Source organism: Centropristis striata, chromosome 15 (genome assembly GCF_030273125.1).
Source record: "Centropristis striata isolate RG_2023a ecotype Rhode Island chromosome 15, C.striata_1.0, whole genome shotgun sequence".
NCBI classification, from domain to species: domain Eukaryota; kingdom Metazoa; phylum Chordata; class Actinopteri; order Perciformes; family Serranidae; genus Centropristis; species Centropristis striata.
This window is the reverse complement of record NC_081531.1, coordinates 31304381-31320153: the sequence shown is the minus strand read 5'-3', so window position 1 is coordinate 31320153 and position 15773 is coordinate 31304381. Positions and strand designations below refer to the sequence as shown.

The 15773-nt window shown below is 39.6% G+C and overlaps 1 protein-coding gene across 3 annotated transcripts in view; it reads left to right on the top strand.

Moving 5' to 3' along the window:
* nrxn2a (neurexin 2a) overlaps positions 1-15773 on the top strand; it is a 150960-nt gene that overhangs the window by 47796 nt on the left and 87391 nt on the right. For all 3 annotated transcript variants that reach the window (XM_059350888.1, XM_059350887.1, XM_059350886.1), the window contains 4 exons: positions 7020-7181; positions 12292-12721; positions 13391-13774; positions 14628-14831. In XM_059350888.1, the coding sequence (XP_059206871.1) occupies positions 7020-7181; positions 12292-12721; positions 13391-13774; positions 14628-14831 (1180 nt within the window). The remainder of the gene's footprint in view (positions 1-7019; positions 7182-12291; positions 12722-13390; positions 13775-14627; positions 14832-15773) is intronic.

Here is a 15773-nt window from a genome sequence, read left to right as displayed (position 1 = left end):
GCAGAGAAAGTGGAAGGAGAGGAGAATACCACTTGAAATGCATGACAAATGGCAGGTTAATACCCATAGTCATCCAGTGGGTCAGACAAGGCTAACCCACTTCCTACTGATCCAAAATTGGGTAAAGAGGTGGGTGAGGCCAAATAAAACCATGGCACCTATATGTCACTCAAAGCAGCCACGCCCTTAATTATTCATCACTTTAAGCACTTTTGTTATTTAAACAGCGTGCAAACTATACCATGGTTTTTGGAGGAGCTCAATGTATGTTTTGGGGGGTTACAAGCATTCGTCAGGTCAACACATCTGATGTTTAATAACCCCTTAAAGGACCACGTCAAAGCTCCACACAGCACAGGCATCAAACAAACCATCACATTATGATACAATATGGCCACATGAACAGGGCACAATATATGCAGAGTGGCTGAGTATATTATATAGTTTATCGGCACTAATAAGACAAATAGGAGAACAGTCTATAAAACATCAATGTATGAACATTAAATCAAAGATGATGCTCGCCAGACTGCCTCCAAGTGTTGATCATCATCAGCAACGTTTAAAATTACCGATCACATACAGATCAATAATTTTTTTTTAAAAGCATGGATTCTGGTATCTTTACTGAAGTGATGACTCATCCTTATGCATGAATCGCACCTCGATAATAAACCCAATTTAAAGCATGATCCATGATGATAAAGATAGAAACAGAAATGCAGTCTATATATAAATATTTTAATGACCCCCTAAAATTTCACAAATCATGTTCTCAGGGATTTAACAATTTTATAACAACTTTAACAATTGAATCTTACGAGGTCAAAGGTTTTTTTGGCACTGTAGTCCACTGTCATTGTAAACACTAGCAAAGACTGTCTAATGTTTAATATTTCTGCTCTGCTGGAGTCCCTATCTCCCTTTTTTTCCCACTTTCTGATAGATATTGTATGCTCATATTAGGTCATTGCCCTCTTACTCATGAAATAGATTGCTTCGGTGGAAATCACTGAGTCCTTTTATAATCAGGGAAGTTAGGGTTTTTTCTGCACCCACAAGACTGCTGTGAGGGTCTTTTTTTACCTCATCGAAAGAAAGACAACTCATAAAGCAATATCCATCACATTCATGTATCCTGCAGCAGCGATGGAATCTCCGCAGTCTGGTTATTTCCCTCCTTTATAGAAAGATTGTGCAGATATTTCCGATTTTGACATAAACAAAAACAAATGCAAATGCAGCTTTGCAGCAGCATCAGAGAGGTCATGCAGGCAAAAGCAGAGTCTTTTATAATGAATGCAGTCATTGCATGTGTCCGATCTTGTACTGCTGTAGCTACTGTACTGCGGCCAAGTTCAACTCGGCCCTAAGGTTTCATATTCATTAACGCTGTTCACTGGACAAAGCACAGTGCTGAATTCCCAAACTAATTTACGGACTGCCAGCCTGTGTCTGTGTGTCATTAAATGTGACCCTGCTGGCTCACTTTTTTGACTGCTGTCACTTTACAATTAATCCTTTCATACTGTACCTTAAAACCCCATGAATCAATGTGTTTTTATATGACCACTAATTAAATGTGTAATGTGAAAGGGGTTGCTCGGATAAACCCACTGATAATTATCCATTTCTGCAGGTTTATGGAGTCTTTTAGTGTGCACACACTGTTTAATAATGAAGTTAAGAAAACCTCTGTATGCAAATTTTGCTCTCTTTCTGGCGTGTAAATAATTATTTTCTAACAGTTAAACAATAATAACTTATCTGTGAGCTTGTGGTGTGGTTTTGTTCCTAAGGAGCCAAAAAATTATGCAAATATAAACCTGCAATAACAGATCTTTTTTTGCCACTTGAGAGCAGATAAAACAAGTCGTGAATACAGAAAACTGGCATATCACCACCTGTTAAGTCTGCATTGAGCACTTTGTAGCGGATTTTTTCTTATTTACAAATGCAGTAGTTACAGAGCAAAGTTATCAGTCATTATGAGTTGTGTCTCAGGCAACCTGGCAAATGCAAGAACGATGTTAACACTCTTTTAGCTCTGTCTTTGGTCTCCCCCATCTCTTGAGATAAATATCTGGTTCTTAAGCAGCTAAATGCTCCACTTCAGGCAGGTTTCCATCCAAATGTAGCTCAATTTTTAAGAATATGCATTAATTTGAGGAAGGTCAGAATATCCTTGTTGGGCTATATAGATGTGATGTTTTCTGCTAAAGTATATACAGTTAGGAGCTTATGGAAGATGAAGGCATCACATAGAAGACTCAGGTGTGTATCCTATGAGAAACCTTTTTTTTCAGACTCAATTGACTTATTATTTTTTGTCTTAAATTGACAATTTAAAGTTTTGACGACAAAACTAATGTTACTTGGTTGTTGTGGAAATTGCTAAAACTGGACTTAACACACAAATGAGAAATGAGTCTCCAGAAGTTAGAACTTGCTTTTTAAAATTACTCGTGAGGAGAAGTGACAATAACAAACAACTGTATATCACAGTACAGGGTCAAAGCCAGTCCTGCCAGACCTTCCCTCAGTCTTGATATATATGTTTTAACATTAGCTAATATCATGTTCGTCAAAATATTACCAATTATGGCTCCTACCCCTGTGTATACTTTGGATTAGTCATTGAATTTACATGAACCAAGAAGGGTCTTTCTGTCTGCACAGAGCACAGATAGAAAGAGACAAATGCAGCAGAACCACCTTGGAGGCTAGCTGTCATTGTCTGGTAAACCCAATAATGCATAATAATTGCATAATAATACAATTAAAGTTACTTGTAAATTGGAGGAAAGGTCGAGTCAGTGTCCAACTGTTTTAAATAGGGCAGAGGCCCGAGAGCCTGTGACAACATATAGAAATGTCTTTAACAAGTTTAGGCAACAGAATTACTTGGTTAGGTTTTGGAAAAGATCATGGTTTGGGTAACATGTTTGGGGCGGCTGTGGCTCAGTTGGTAGCCTCGGCCACCAATATGAATGTGCGATTTGGATAAAATCGCTATGTAAGTGCACTTCCTTTACCATTTAACAATAGAAAGATTAGCCCATTGCTCGCATAGAATGAAAGTCAATACAGTGGCGAATATCTGACAATGATAATTTCTTTGTCTCATTTTGCTTTTATTGATAAAGAACATTTTCATTTACTTCTATCAAGCCTGAAAATCTTTGTGTGATTTTTTTTCCCCACTGTTTTCCCTCAGGTTTTTAATGTGCAAATTAAAAAATGTTGCACAAAAACAGGTGGATGGAAACACACCTTGAGTTCACCAGCTTGTTGCCAACTGTATTAGTCTGCCAGTAAGCCAGAAGTGAACCATGGGTTTTTAGAGCTTTTTGGCATTAAATTGACAAATGCTGGCGACTGTGTACAATATGTTGAGGCACACAAACTGTAACAATTCTAGCAGAGCTCCTTTAAGCAAAGGTACACTGTAATATTCTTACCTTAAAAGTGCATTTTAAAAACCTACAGGGAGCATGTCACACTACTCAGTCCAACAGGATCCCCGGGGATCTTTTCTCACAAAATATTAAAACTTAAAGGAAATTGGGTTCCTGAAAGTAAAAAAGGATCTGGCATTTTTGTGCCAAATAAAGTGACTACTTGGTAAATTTACCTGAACCATTACTAAACTAAGGATGTTTCTCTAATATGAGCTTGTGCAATGCATTTATATGTTGGGTTTCTTAGCTGAAGTAGGACTCATTTAGTATCTAACTCTCTCATCATCACCAATATATTCTGAATCTGTCACATTAAGCTGCATATACAGTTGCATCCTCCTCCACATCTATTTTCTTACCCCAGCTTCCAGAAGAGCGGCAATCCAATGCTTACAACGTCACTTATGCTTTCAGCCATGCATTTGATCCCTGTGTAAATTGCTTTCCCTTCAGATAAGTTACCCCACTGACATGTAGATAGGGGGAACTGTAACTCCCAAGAGAGTGCTGGTGGAAACATTTTATTAGATCCGGTGGTGCTTTTCAGGCTAGATTTCCTCCTATTACTATCTCCCCTTCCATCTGTCTTTTCTTTTACTGTTGTGGGCGAACCAATTGGTGCTCGTTCTCTCGCCTTTTTTGACCCTTATTGATCATGCAGTCACCTACATATGGGCCTGAACTGTACACACTCACCACACATACCCTAAATACTGCATCAAATTCTCAGTTTTTCTCTAGCTCCTCTAACTGTCATAGATATATGTTTCATGAACACCAGCTGTGTAGAATTCCAGGAAAAAATACATGAAAAGGTCAGTTTCAAAGCCTAGATTCTGAATATGATCCTGCTGCGTATCTTAATTTCTTATCTTTTTCATAGTTTTGCCTAATCCAATAATAAGGGTTTCAGCATGTTGTTTAGCACTCATTATAACACTGGTCAGGCTTTTCTCGTAATGGCAGAGTGAAAGAGAAAGCAGTATCAATCAGTTCCCAGGCATGAAAGCACTTTGGTCTTTTGATGTGCAGTATCATCAACCAAGAGTCAAGACCCGCTATTGTCCACTGTCCAAGCCAGAGATACTGAAGGCTTCACCACGAGATAGACAGAAATCAATACCTGCCAGTACCAGTGAATAGTGAGGTGGGACATCGTTTTAGAGACCTGACACCTGAACATACCCTGTCAGGTCATTCTTTTGTCTCTTATCCTCCTGCTTTCAGCATCCCAGCTATTTTACAGAATAGATAAATGCCCATTTCATAAAGTTAATCTTCAGAGATACAATTTAAGGTCTTTTAAAAAATCTGACCGCCTCATCACAGATCCAACATTTTAAATTATTCGTTTTGTGAGGCCTTGCAGGGTGATTATCATCAATATGTGCTGGATGAGGCCAAACCGCTTTACTCCTCTCATCTATTTCAGTCAGGTTCTGCTGGATATACAACTCCGACTTCTTCGTCTTAATCATTCATCATTTTTTCCCCCAAATCTTTTTATTAGTTTTTCCCAGACAATACAAGGCAATGTATACAAGGCTGTAGTAGCATGGCATCTGCTAGGTGAAATGAAACAAAAAGGTAAAGAACACCCAAACAATAACCCCCATACCCTTCCAATGCCCACCCGCCCAACTTCCCGATCGGGTTATGGTGAAGTTACCACCGAATGGTGGTTAGTGCAGGTACAATACAACATACACATTCATTAGTAGAATCCATACATGTACTTATATGGAAAGTAGTCAAACAAAACAAAATAATAATTAAAAAAAGGTTTTTAAATAAATAAAAGGGTCACTCCAGCGGTTAATTGTGTCTAAGAGGTGGACTCAACATCATCAGGGGTAATGGCTTGTTGCTAACCATTAGGGTCAGTAGAGGGTCCCAGGTCTTCCTAAAGGATGTCGCAGACCCATTTGTGTGGACTTTAATTTCTCTAGTTGTAGACAACCATCTATTGTGAGTCTTAAATATATCTGATCAAAAGCTGAACAGCCTTGAACACGACCAGAATATATGAATGATCAGCTGGGGACTGTTTGCAGCAGTTACAAGCATCGCTGTGATTAGGACATATCCTAGCTAGTTTAGCATTGATGAAGTACTTTACATTGCAAAAGGCCATAACTGGCACATACGGACGAGGAATGTCCAGAAATGTTTCTCCACTGTTATCGTCTACCCCTAATTCCTGCTCCCATAGACCCTTAAGTGATACAGCGGGGACTGGAGTCAAGAGGCCAATTTTGTTATCGATGGTGGAAATCAGTTCTTTTTGAAGAAGTCATTTTTAAGCCACTGTAATGTTACTATTGATGAACTGAAAAACACATTAATGCTTTATTGTCTATTTTACCTTAAATGGGAATATAATTTACTAAATGAACATCATTCTGTTTTAAATAGGACTTGAAACTAGCAATTGAGGCCATAAAGTCATTATGAAAAGTGTTTACTCGGGTAATAAATCAAGTAAGAAGTAGGGTCATTTTTCTATTGACTTACATACAAATCGGCTTCTTTTAGTGTGGAGTCGCCCCCTGCTGGCTATTAGAAAGAATGCAGGTTCAAGGCTCTTCCATATCCATAAATCTTGCATATTATACCTTTAAATCATAATTTGTCTCTTTGGAATTTCTCACTCAACACTAAAATTTTGAATGTTTAAGACAACTTAATTGTGCAGTGAAGATACAGGGGCTGTTTATTAGACAGCTGAGAGAGCAATTTCCTCTCTCACACATATGAATCAGCCTCTGATATTTTACAATCAACTGGCCTGATTTTCACAAAAGATTCTAGCCATGACATCTCTCATTTCAAGCCCTGCATTTATAAAACAATTGTGACTGGCAATGAAACGTTACAACAATAGCTGACATTTTTAAACATGCATGTCCCCTGCCTCTCGTTTCTCATTTAAAGTCAATTTGTCACAGGAAGAACAGTTAATCAATTAGCTTTTCACAGCAGAATTTCAAGAAAATGTGAATTTTTCCCCATCACAAAGAAACCACTATTGTTTTAGTTTATTACCACAAAGTGGGAGCTGTTACATTTGTGCAGGGATACATGTTAACTGTAGGCTTATTGTCATGGCAACAAGCATATCATTTCTTCTTCTATAGCCCTATTCAGTCATTCATTTCCTTTGTTTCTTTGTACTGATAAGACTGATATGGGAATAATCTTGTTTTGTTACTGCCAATACACAAACAACATAGCTTGCCATCTTGATATCTTTAATCTCAAATTAATTGAATACACTGTAGCATTCACACTGCTTCAGAGCCAAATGTCTGTGGTAGGAATATTTATGGTATATTGACTCAACTGCAATCCTGCTAATATATCAAAAATAGGGATCAGCTGAGATTAGTGAACCCTTTAAAGCAGTTCTTGTAATTGCCTTCAAGATCCAACATTAAGGCAAGCTCAACTGGAATCAAGAAATGAGGCATGAAATAATTAGGACAGTTCTTTCTGTACGACTTATAATCTCTCTATGTCTTGTCATTTATTTCCCTTCTCCCGCAACGGCTCCTCTAGGTGACAATCTTGGTGGATGGGATCCTCACCACCACCGGCTACACCCAGGAGGACTACACCATGCTGGGCTCTGATGATCTCTTCTACATAGGGGGCAGCCTAAACACAGCAGACCTGCCGGGCTCCCCAGTCAGCAACAACTTCCTGGGCTGTCTGAAAGATGTGAGTACAGCTTGACCTCGGTCCCAGCAGAGGACTGGAAATACTATCCTACCCTCCTTAGATAGCAGCAGCCCCTTCCTATATGCATGTTCTGCGTATAGAAAACCAGCCCTCACATTTAAATCGATTCTCCTGTTGTAGGTTGTTTGAAGGAGAAACGTTCAGCCGCATATGCTCTGTGCACAGCATATGCATTTATGGATTCCTGTGGGAATCCCTTTGAAAGCATAAAGCTATTATACATAAGAAACAGATGCATCTTCTAATGTTTATTCCTGAAACGCCGTTTGAACTTTTCATCACTATTTCCACATTTTTGAAGCTTTTTAACTCTGGCCTGTACCTGTCACATTGATTATCTTGAGCAAGCAAGTTAAGATCATGTACTCTGCATTAGAATTAATATAGACAAAGCAGTGAATAATGGATTAATGCCCAATTTCAGCCTGGGCTTACAAATTTTTAATGAAGTGAGCAATCTCACGAAAAGCTGATGACGTGCCATGTGCATTAAAACTGAGAGGAATGCTTCGACAAGGACGGATTAGGAGGAAGTGGAAAGTAGCATAATCGTCAGGGTGGCAGATCGGTGTATATATATATATTTTGTTGGGGTCAATAACGAGCTCAAACAAATGAGTTTTCTTCTGGCGGAGACACTTGCGTCAAAGGATATAAGACCATTTATTCCATAAATGCTTATAAACTGTTATTAGGCTCCGCTCTTGATCCCCATTAAATCCAGCTGCATAGGATTCAGCTGGGAGTACAATGCACCAAGGACGGAACAGACACATCACTTAGAGGATACACAAAATGCACAAGGCAAATAGAGTAGAAATAGCCTGACTAAGCTAGAAACAGCAGCAGCAAGTTAGAGCAAAAATATAACAAACAGTGTCTTCTTCAGACTATATGTGAGAGTGAGAGATGGCAGATTATAAAGACTGTCATATAGTCATTTTAAAGTCAACTGAAGGCCTATTTGAATATTGCTGGAGACTCTGTGTTCTGCCAGAAGTAACATGAAAAGATCTATTTTTTAGTTTCAGATTTTCTTATTGGAGCCCAATCGAAAAAAGCACTTTCACTTGCCAAGTCCGAGCCACAAAGCATCCAGTTTGCAGAGTCACAGAGTGTATTTATGGAGGAGAACTGAAACCTTGAGACAGCTGTACTCATGTCAACAACAAGTAATCTGTGTTTCCAAGTTCAGTCATGACACTTAAATAGAGACAAATTCTTTACATCATCTCTTAAGCTTGCTGGGCTCCGGGGATGGCAGTGCCTTTCACTCCACCACTTTGGGTCCAGACTGAAATATCTCAACAACTATTGGATGTATTGCCATGAAATTTGGACAGACATTTGTGGTTTCCTAAAGGATGAATCTTTCCCCTGACGTTTACTCGAGCACCACCAGCATGAGGCTGATATTTGGGATTTTGAGTTAAATGTCTCGGATAGAATGTGGAATGAATTTGCAGCAGTTAATCAAGGTCCATTGAGGGTAAATTCTAATGACCTTAATTCACCTCTGACTTTTACTCTGAGCCATAATCAGTCAAAATTTCAATTTTAACAATACTTTTTTTTACTTTTTTAAATGCCAAATCCCTGCAAAACTAATTACATTTCCATCTGCCTCAGCTGTACTTTCAGCACTATTAACTACTGTCAGCATGCGGATAGGCTAAACTAAGAGCGTGAACCTGGCACCAGCAGGTTAGCATTGCCAAGGAGTTCCCCAGTTCAATATTCTGTTAACATACATTAACTCTCCTGTTGTGTTTGGGTGAAATTTGACCCATTTCAAGTTTAAATGTTTCTTATCCATTTAACTTATCCTCAACCCCTGACCTAATCTTAACCTGCTACTACTGATTCCTCAGCACTAAAATGATTGATAATTATTTTCTCCCTTTTCTCCCATCTTTCCTTTTTTTTCCTCCTCTCTTTTAATGCTTATTATTCAAAGTTTAGGGAAAAATCTGTTTTGGACAATGGTGGAATTTAACTAGGTACATCTACATTTATGTACTGTATAAGTACATTTTTGAGGTACTTGTAGTTTCCTGGAGTATTTCCACATATGTACTTCTACTCCAATGACATTTAGCTGCCAGCTTTAGTTACTTTTCAAGTCGAGATTGAACATGAAAGAATACTATCCATTTGAAATGTGTATGCATGTTTACAAATGAAACAGTATATTGATAAGTTAAAATGAGCCCTTTATGGATAACATTAAAATGCTGCTTACAAAAAATCATCAAAAAGTATAATACAGAATACTTATTCCACCACTGATTTGGGAGTTTTTCATACAAAAATAATTAGTATATAAGTATTATAAAGGCTATGACTGTTAGTGCAACTGTATGACTCTTGAGTCACCTGAACATAATCCTAACCGTAGCCTATGTCACAATAAGTGAACGGGGAACATCTTTTCCAGGTTCTCTTTTTGTGCTATATAGAGCTGGGGATCATAGGACCCTGGGGCCATAGAGATTACCCCCATTGCCATTGTGAGCATGTTAGCATGCTGATGTTAACAGTTTAGCTCTAAGCGGAACTTGTTATGTATGTTATTATTTTTAATTTTTAGTCTGATAGTTCACACAGTCTACAGACAATGTAATTTGTCTGTTAAAGTCTGCAGTATAGACACATCTAAAATGATAGTGTATTTGTTTAAGCAATAATTAAGTACATGACATCAACATTTTAAAGCTGCAAGCGCTAACTGAATTATTTTTAAATGGAGTGTCTGCATAAGCACTCTGCAGTGTGAATACACTGAAATGAAAATTAGATGTTATTTATGGACAGGTTATTGTCCCAGCACCCTGCCAAAGCTGCAACCCCCGCTGTGTGGGCGGTGCAGCTGGTGGTGGTGTTTAGACCTACTACTGGTGTGCATAGTCACACAGATGTACTGTAGGCATGCGGGGAGACTATGACGGAGTATAGAGTCATGAAGATGGGATGACAAACCCCGAAAAGTCCCAGTAATGAGGGCGCGTGGTGGCAGAGGCAGAGCCGATCAAATGGGATCAGCTTTGCCTGGAGATCCAGGAGGCAGGTTCAGACACGGGTCAGTCAATGCCAGAGCTCTGAGTTTTGTGATAAAGTAGAGGAACAAAGCTGTGTGGTGAATGGAAGGAATTCAAACATGCATATTCATTTTAATCCATGCTGGAAAGAAGAGTGACTAAAATATTTATTGTATAAGCAGTACATCTATTTAGGGCGATATCTGGCTTATTTTACTGAATGTAGAGAGTTTGGTCCATGACTAATCTCTCAAGACATTACATGATAATAGATGTGAGTGCTGCTGGGTGGAGGTCATCAGGTTCATCAGGTACAGAAAAAAATAATGGCCACTTTCAGAAGAATGTCACGACTACACCAACTAGCAGGGAGAGATGAATTTGCCTTTGAAGTCACCAGCTTATTGGTCTGTAGTATGTCTGCCCACAGGATATCCCACACTGCATCATTAGGTCCCTTTACGTTAATGCTTCAAAGATTGTACCCAATTTGGATATGAAGAATGTGCTCACACGGCTGTTAGCAGCAGAGAAGGTCTTCATTCTCAGCTGTTATTCCTCACCATTTGAGCATAAAAGACACGAGGGCTTTGTCAGTCGACACTAGAGGAGCTTTATTCTTGTGTTTCGGTATACTCTGTAATCCTTGTCACATACAACAGGCGTCTGAATTGGTGAAATAGGATTCCACTTCCTGTATTGTCCTTTGGCTTATGTAATAGCCCAGCAGAGGTCACAGTGTGCCTTTTTGTAGCCATCTAATGCATTTCTTTGTCAGTATATGACTGCTAACGCGGCATTCCCGATTTGTATAAATGTCTCGATTGACCGTCTTCTCGTTTTAAAATCGCCTGTTACACCAATTTCTCGATGGTCAGTTTCACCATCTGATTTCACTGCTTAATTAGTCACACAGAGGCAGTGTGAAGTGTGATATTGGCTCAAATTGCCTCTCAGCTCCGCTGTTAGTCCTCTGTGCAGTGTGGCGCGTCACCTCAGGCAGCGGCTGGTCGCAGAGTGATGTGGCAGATAACAGTGGGCTCGGGGTGACTTACAGCTGATACAAAATGAGACAAGCATTGTTGTCTCCTGCTGTGCATATTGATGAACCCAGAATGAAAGTGGAAAATAATACAATAGCCGCATGGAGGAGCCTGCACAGGCATTTCATTGAAGTATGCTTTCAGGGTATTGCATTTAGTATAAGTAAATATCTTTTAAAAAGGTTTTTGTATTTCTCTCTGTTTCCTGTGATTGATTGAAAATTTACAAATCAATAGCCAGTTCCCTAAGAAACAGAGGGAGGTCTATTGTATATTCTCCACAGCGTGTCAGATTTCTTACTTTTCTTAGCTGTAAATTTAAGCCCTCTTACATTTACTAAATCTACCTTTTGGAATAATAAATTGCGTTGTGAGTCCACCTCTCTCCCACCAACCGTCTCCACTTGGACTTGATCTCTCTCAGTATAAACACATCTAATTATTTGTCATTGTGTAGGTGCTATGTCTGTGATTCCACCTCTCGGAAATTGAAGATTATTCTACTGTCAGGCCCATTGTACGTTCCTTAGTGAGTCAGCTAAATGTCTAAAATGTAAATGTTTGCATTTGCATCTAAATCAAAATGTGTTTTCCCCAACATCAAAAAGAATTTATAGCTCTTGTTGCCTTCTTGTTTTCGTTTGAGTACCTGTAAAATACAATAAGTTCAGTCCTTCTATCTCTGCATGGACACACAGCACGAGTAAGTGACAATCTCACAGAGACAATGTGTGTTCATCTTGTTTTATTGATGCATCAAGTCCTTGTACGTCAGTTTAATTAAAGGTGCCAATTATTTGGGCGGAAAGCTTGAAATAAAATCATCAGGACACTTTCTGTCTGAGTTCAGGGATGATTCACAATGGGGTATTTTTTACTGCGTGTCCTTGTGAAGCTGGTGTGTCATATCGATTCTAATATTTATTGATGAGTAATATTCAACCTTTGCACTGAATTTATTGCTCTCTCCAGCTGTCATCTCATTGCAACATCTCTTCAATTTATTAGGTGGTCTACAAGAATAATGAGTTTAGACTGGAGCTGTCACGACTGGCTGAACAACGAGACCCCAGGATCAGTATCCATGGTGACCTGATATTCAGCTGCGAGGATGTGGAAGCCTTGGAGCCAGTCACCTTCGATACACCGTCTGCCTACTTGACATTGCCCAGGTGGAACACAAAGAAGACGGGTGCCATTTCTTTTGACTTCCGCACCACAGAGCCCATGGGCCTGCTGCTGTTCAGCCACGGCAGTCTGCAGGGCACGCAGCCCGACAGGAAGCCGAGGGCCGACTTCTTCGCCATAGAGCTGCTGGATGGGTTCCTCTACCTGGTCATGGATATGGGCTCTGGCAGCATCAAGATGAAAGCCAGTAACAGGAGGCTGGATGATGGCGAGTGGTGCCATGTGGACTTCCAGAGGAGAGGGCGCAACGGTAAGCGAATTATGTGTATTTGTGACGGCAGGGGAAGCCTTCTGTCTGCTTCTGTTACTGTGTTTCTCCCGCTTTTGCTATGGAGCAGAAAAGGTTCCAAGCTGTGAAACCGCCATATGCCAGCATGGATTCAGTCACACTGGCACGCTCTCACTTTTTATTCACTGCAGTGAAACATGCATGCATATTAGGCTTTAATTACAATGATATTTTCAGTAGCTATAATCTATGTATGACATTTTGAGAACTGTGTTAACCTATTTCACAAGTGGCCAATTATACATTCATGCACCTCAAATCGGGCCTTATTAGTACAATCCAAATGTCTGCCTTATTAGTGGAAGCCAAAATGCAAACACTTCCTTCTGTTTCTTCCTACACATTTCTATTAATACATTCCCTTCCTTCTCAAGTAGCGTAATGTGACAAATACAAATGTGTCATTTATAATTCTTCACTTTTCCAGAGCAAGTTTTAGTTAGAGCTGCTGCTGCTTCTGCTAGGAAAATCAACTCCAAGGACTGGCAGCACAGTTTAGACTAATGCCCACTTCCTCAAGCTCGCAGTTTGTTCTCACTTCTCACTTAGCACAGCCCACACACACCTGTCTTCATTTTCTGCAACAAAAACATTGTGTAAGCACAAATTGACTCACTGCCCGCCCCACAGGCTTTATCTCCGTGAACAGCCAGAGCATCCCCTTTTCTGCTAATGAAGGCAGCGAGATCCTTGACCTAGACGGGGACATGTATCTCGGAGGTTTACCTGAAGATCGGCAAGCCCTCATGCTGCCCCCTGAGGTGTGGACCGCCTCCCTCAGCCTCGGCTACGTGGGCTGTGTGAGGGACCTCTTCATTGACGGACAGAGCCGGAACCTGTGGAGGCTTGCTGAGGTTCAGAGTGCCACAGGTGTCAACAGCTACTGCACCAGAGAGACTCATGTCAGGTGTACCAGAGACACATGTGCCAACGGTGGACACTGCAGAGAGGGCTGGAACCGCCACATCTGTGACTGCAACGGTACTGGCTACCTAGGTCCCAGCTGTGAGAAGGGTAAGAGTTTCTGAAACGGATGTTAGCAGATGGGGAGGATAAGTGATTTCAAAATGCTGCTGCAAAGCTTTTAGCACACTTTGGGAGGTATTTTATTTATTAACTTAGCTGTGTAGTGGCTGGAAAGTGCCTGCAAAGATGGAAAAAATGTAGACACAAAGAAAAATTCATTATCAGGCCTTAATGCTGCTCAGGCCTCCCAAACAACAATAATTGTATTTGCAACTGCAGAATGATCATCTACATACTGTATAATGTCATACCTGTTTAAAGTAGAGTAGAGTGCTCTCAACTTAAAGTAACCCTTTACTTTCACAAAGCAGTCTGAGTGAAAATGAAATACCCTTTTTTTAATTAAACTATAGTGAATTGCAGTATTTTCCTACAGTATAGTGATTCATTAATGAATTGTCAGTATTATGAGGTTGCCACTGCTATGAGTGTTTCATTAGAAATGCAGCGCTGCCTCGGCAGAGTGATTCGCCCTGAATCACTCTGCATTTACCATGCAGATGGTTTTCTCACAGAGAGGCCAAATTACGCAGATCCATTGGCAGCTAATAGTATGAGGGATATATGAAAATCCCTCTTGTATTGCTCTATGATGGGTATAAATCCTTCAGAAATTTGATTGCTGCTGTAATCTCACTGCTGTCTTCACATGCTCCAGGCTTTTTCTGCCATCTGGTGCGACTGATGAAAACTGCAATCTAAAATTATATCATGCCGCACCTGAGATAAGCTCAAATTCAGGTTTCGATCTTTAAATGCCACTTTGTGTTTTTTAATTTAATGTTGTGGTTCCCCCTGGGGTTTAATGTCTGCTAATGCTTCCTCTTCACGAAATCTGTAGAGGCCACCGTGGTGAGCTATGACGGCAGCATGTATCTGAAGGTGGTGCTGCCAAGGACACTACACACAGAGGCCGAGGACGTGTCCCTGCGCTTCATGTCCCAGAGGGCCTTTGGTCTGCTGATGGCCACCACCTCTCAGCAGTCAGCGGACACCCTGCGTCTGGAGCTGGAAGGAGGCAAAGTGAAACTCACTGTGAACCTGGGTAATGCTGCTGCGGCAAATGCGGGCAGATAATTCCAGTTGACCTTTTAAGGGCATCTCACAAAGCTCGAGATCTCATGATATTAGTTTTGTCTCAGACTCTCCCATATCCATCTTCATACACAATAACTACAGTTGCTTAAAAAGATAAGAATACCCCTTGTTTATTTTGCATTATGCTTATTTGCAATTTTTCCAGAGACTTGTAGTGGTTTTATCACATTGATTCATTGTAGTTCTGTTAGGGCTGCATGATTTGGAGAAATGATCTGATTGCTACTGTTTTCAACTGAAATTTTAAGTGCAGTATTATTCACAATCTTTGAGGGGATTATTGTTTTTATTATTCTAATTTTTATTGAAAAATATATTGAAATGATCATGGTGTGATTTTTTTTCTCTCTCTAATAAACCATGATTTATTTATCTGTAAAGTCTGTAAAATTAGATTTTAAGGCCAGGACATGTGTGTGCAGCACCAAAATACTGAATTCAGAATGGTATTGTGACAAATATTTTGATTCAAACTAACATTACCTCCTGCAATTTGGAAAGTATGCTAGTCTAAAATTGCGATTTTTATAAAACAATGCAGCCCTAAGTTATATTTCAATGGAAATTAGGAAATTAATTTACAAATGGTAAGTTTCAAATTCAAAGTGATAACATAAAATATGTAACATTTAAAATAAACCAAAGAGACAACATAATGAAATATGGACATGTGGAATAGTTTGGGATGTAAATATACATTTTTTTTGTTGGCTTATATAGAAATGAAAAACCATCTCACTTCACCAACTATTTATTTATCAAATCAGTTGGATTTAAGAAAGAAATAATTTGGAGTTTTAGAGCGATCAATCTGTGGATGGTATTTGCTGTAAATAAATAGTGTGACCTTTTTTGAGAAATGCACTTTTTCACTTCCTTGCAGAAAGTT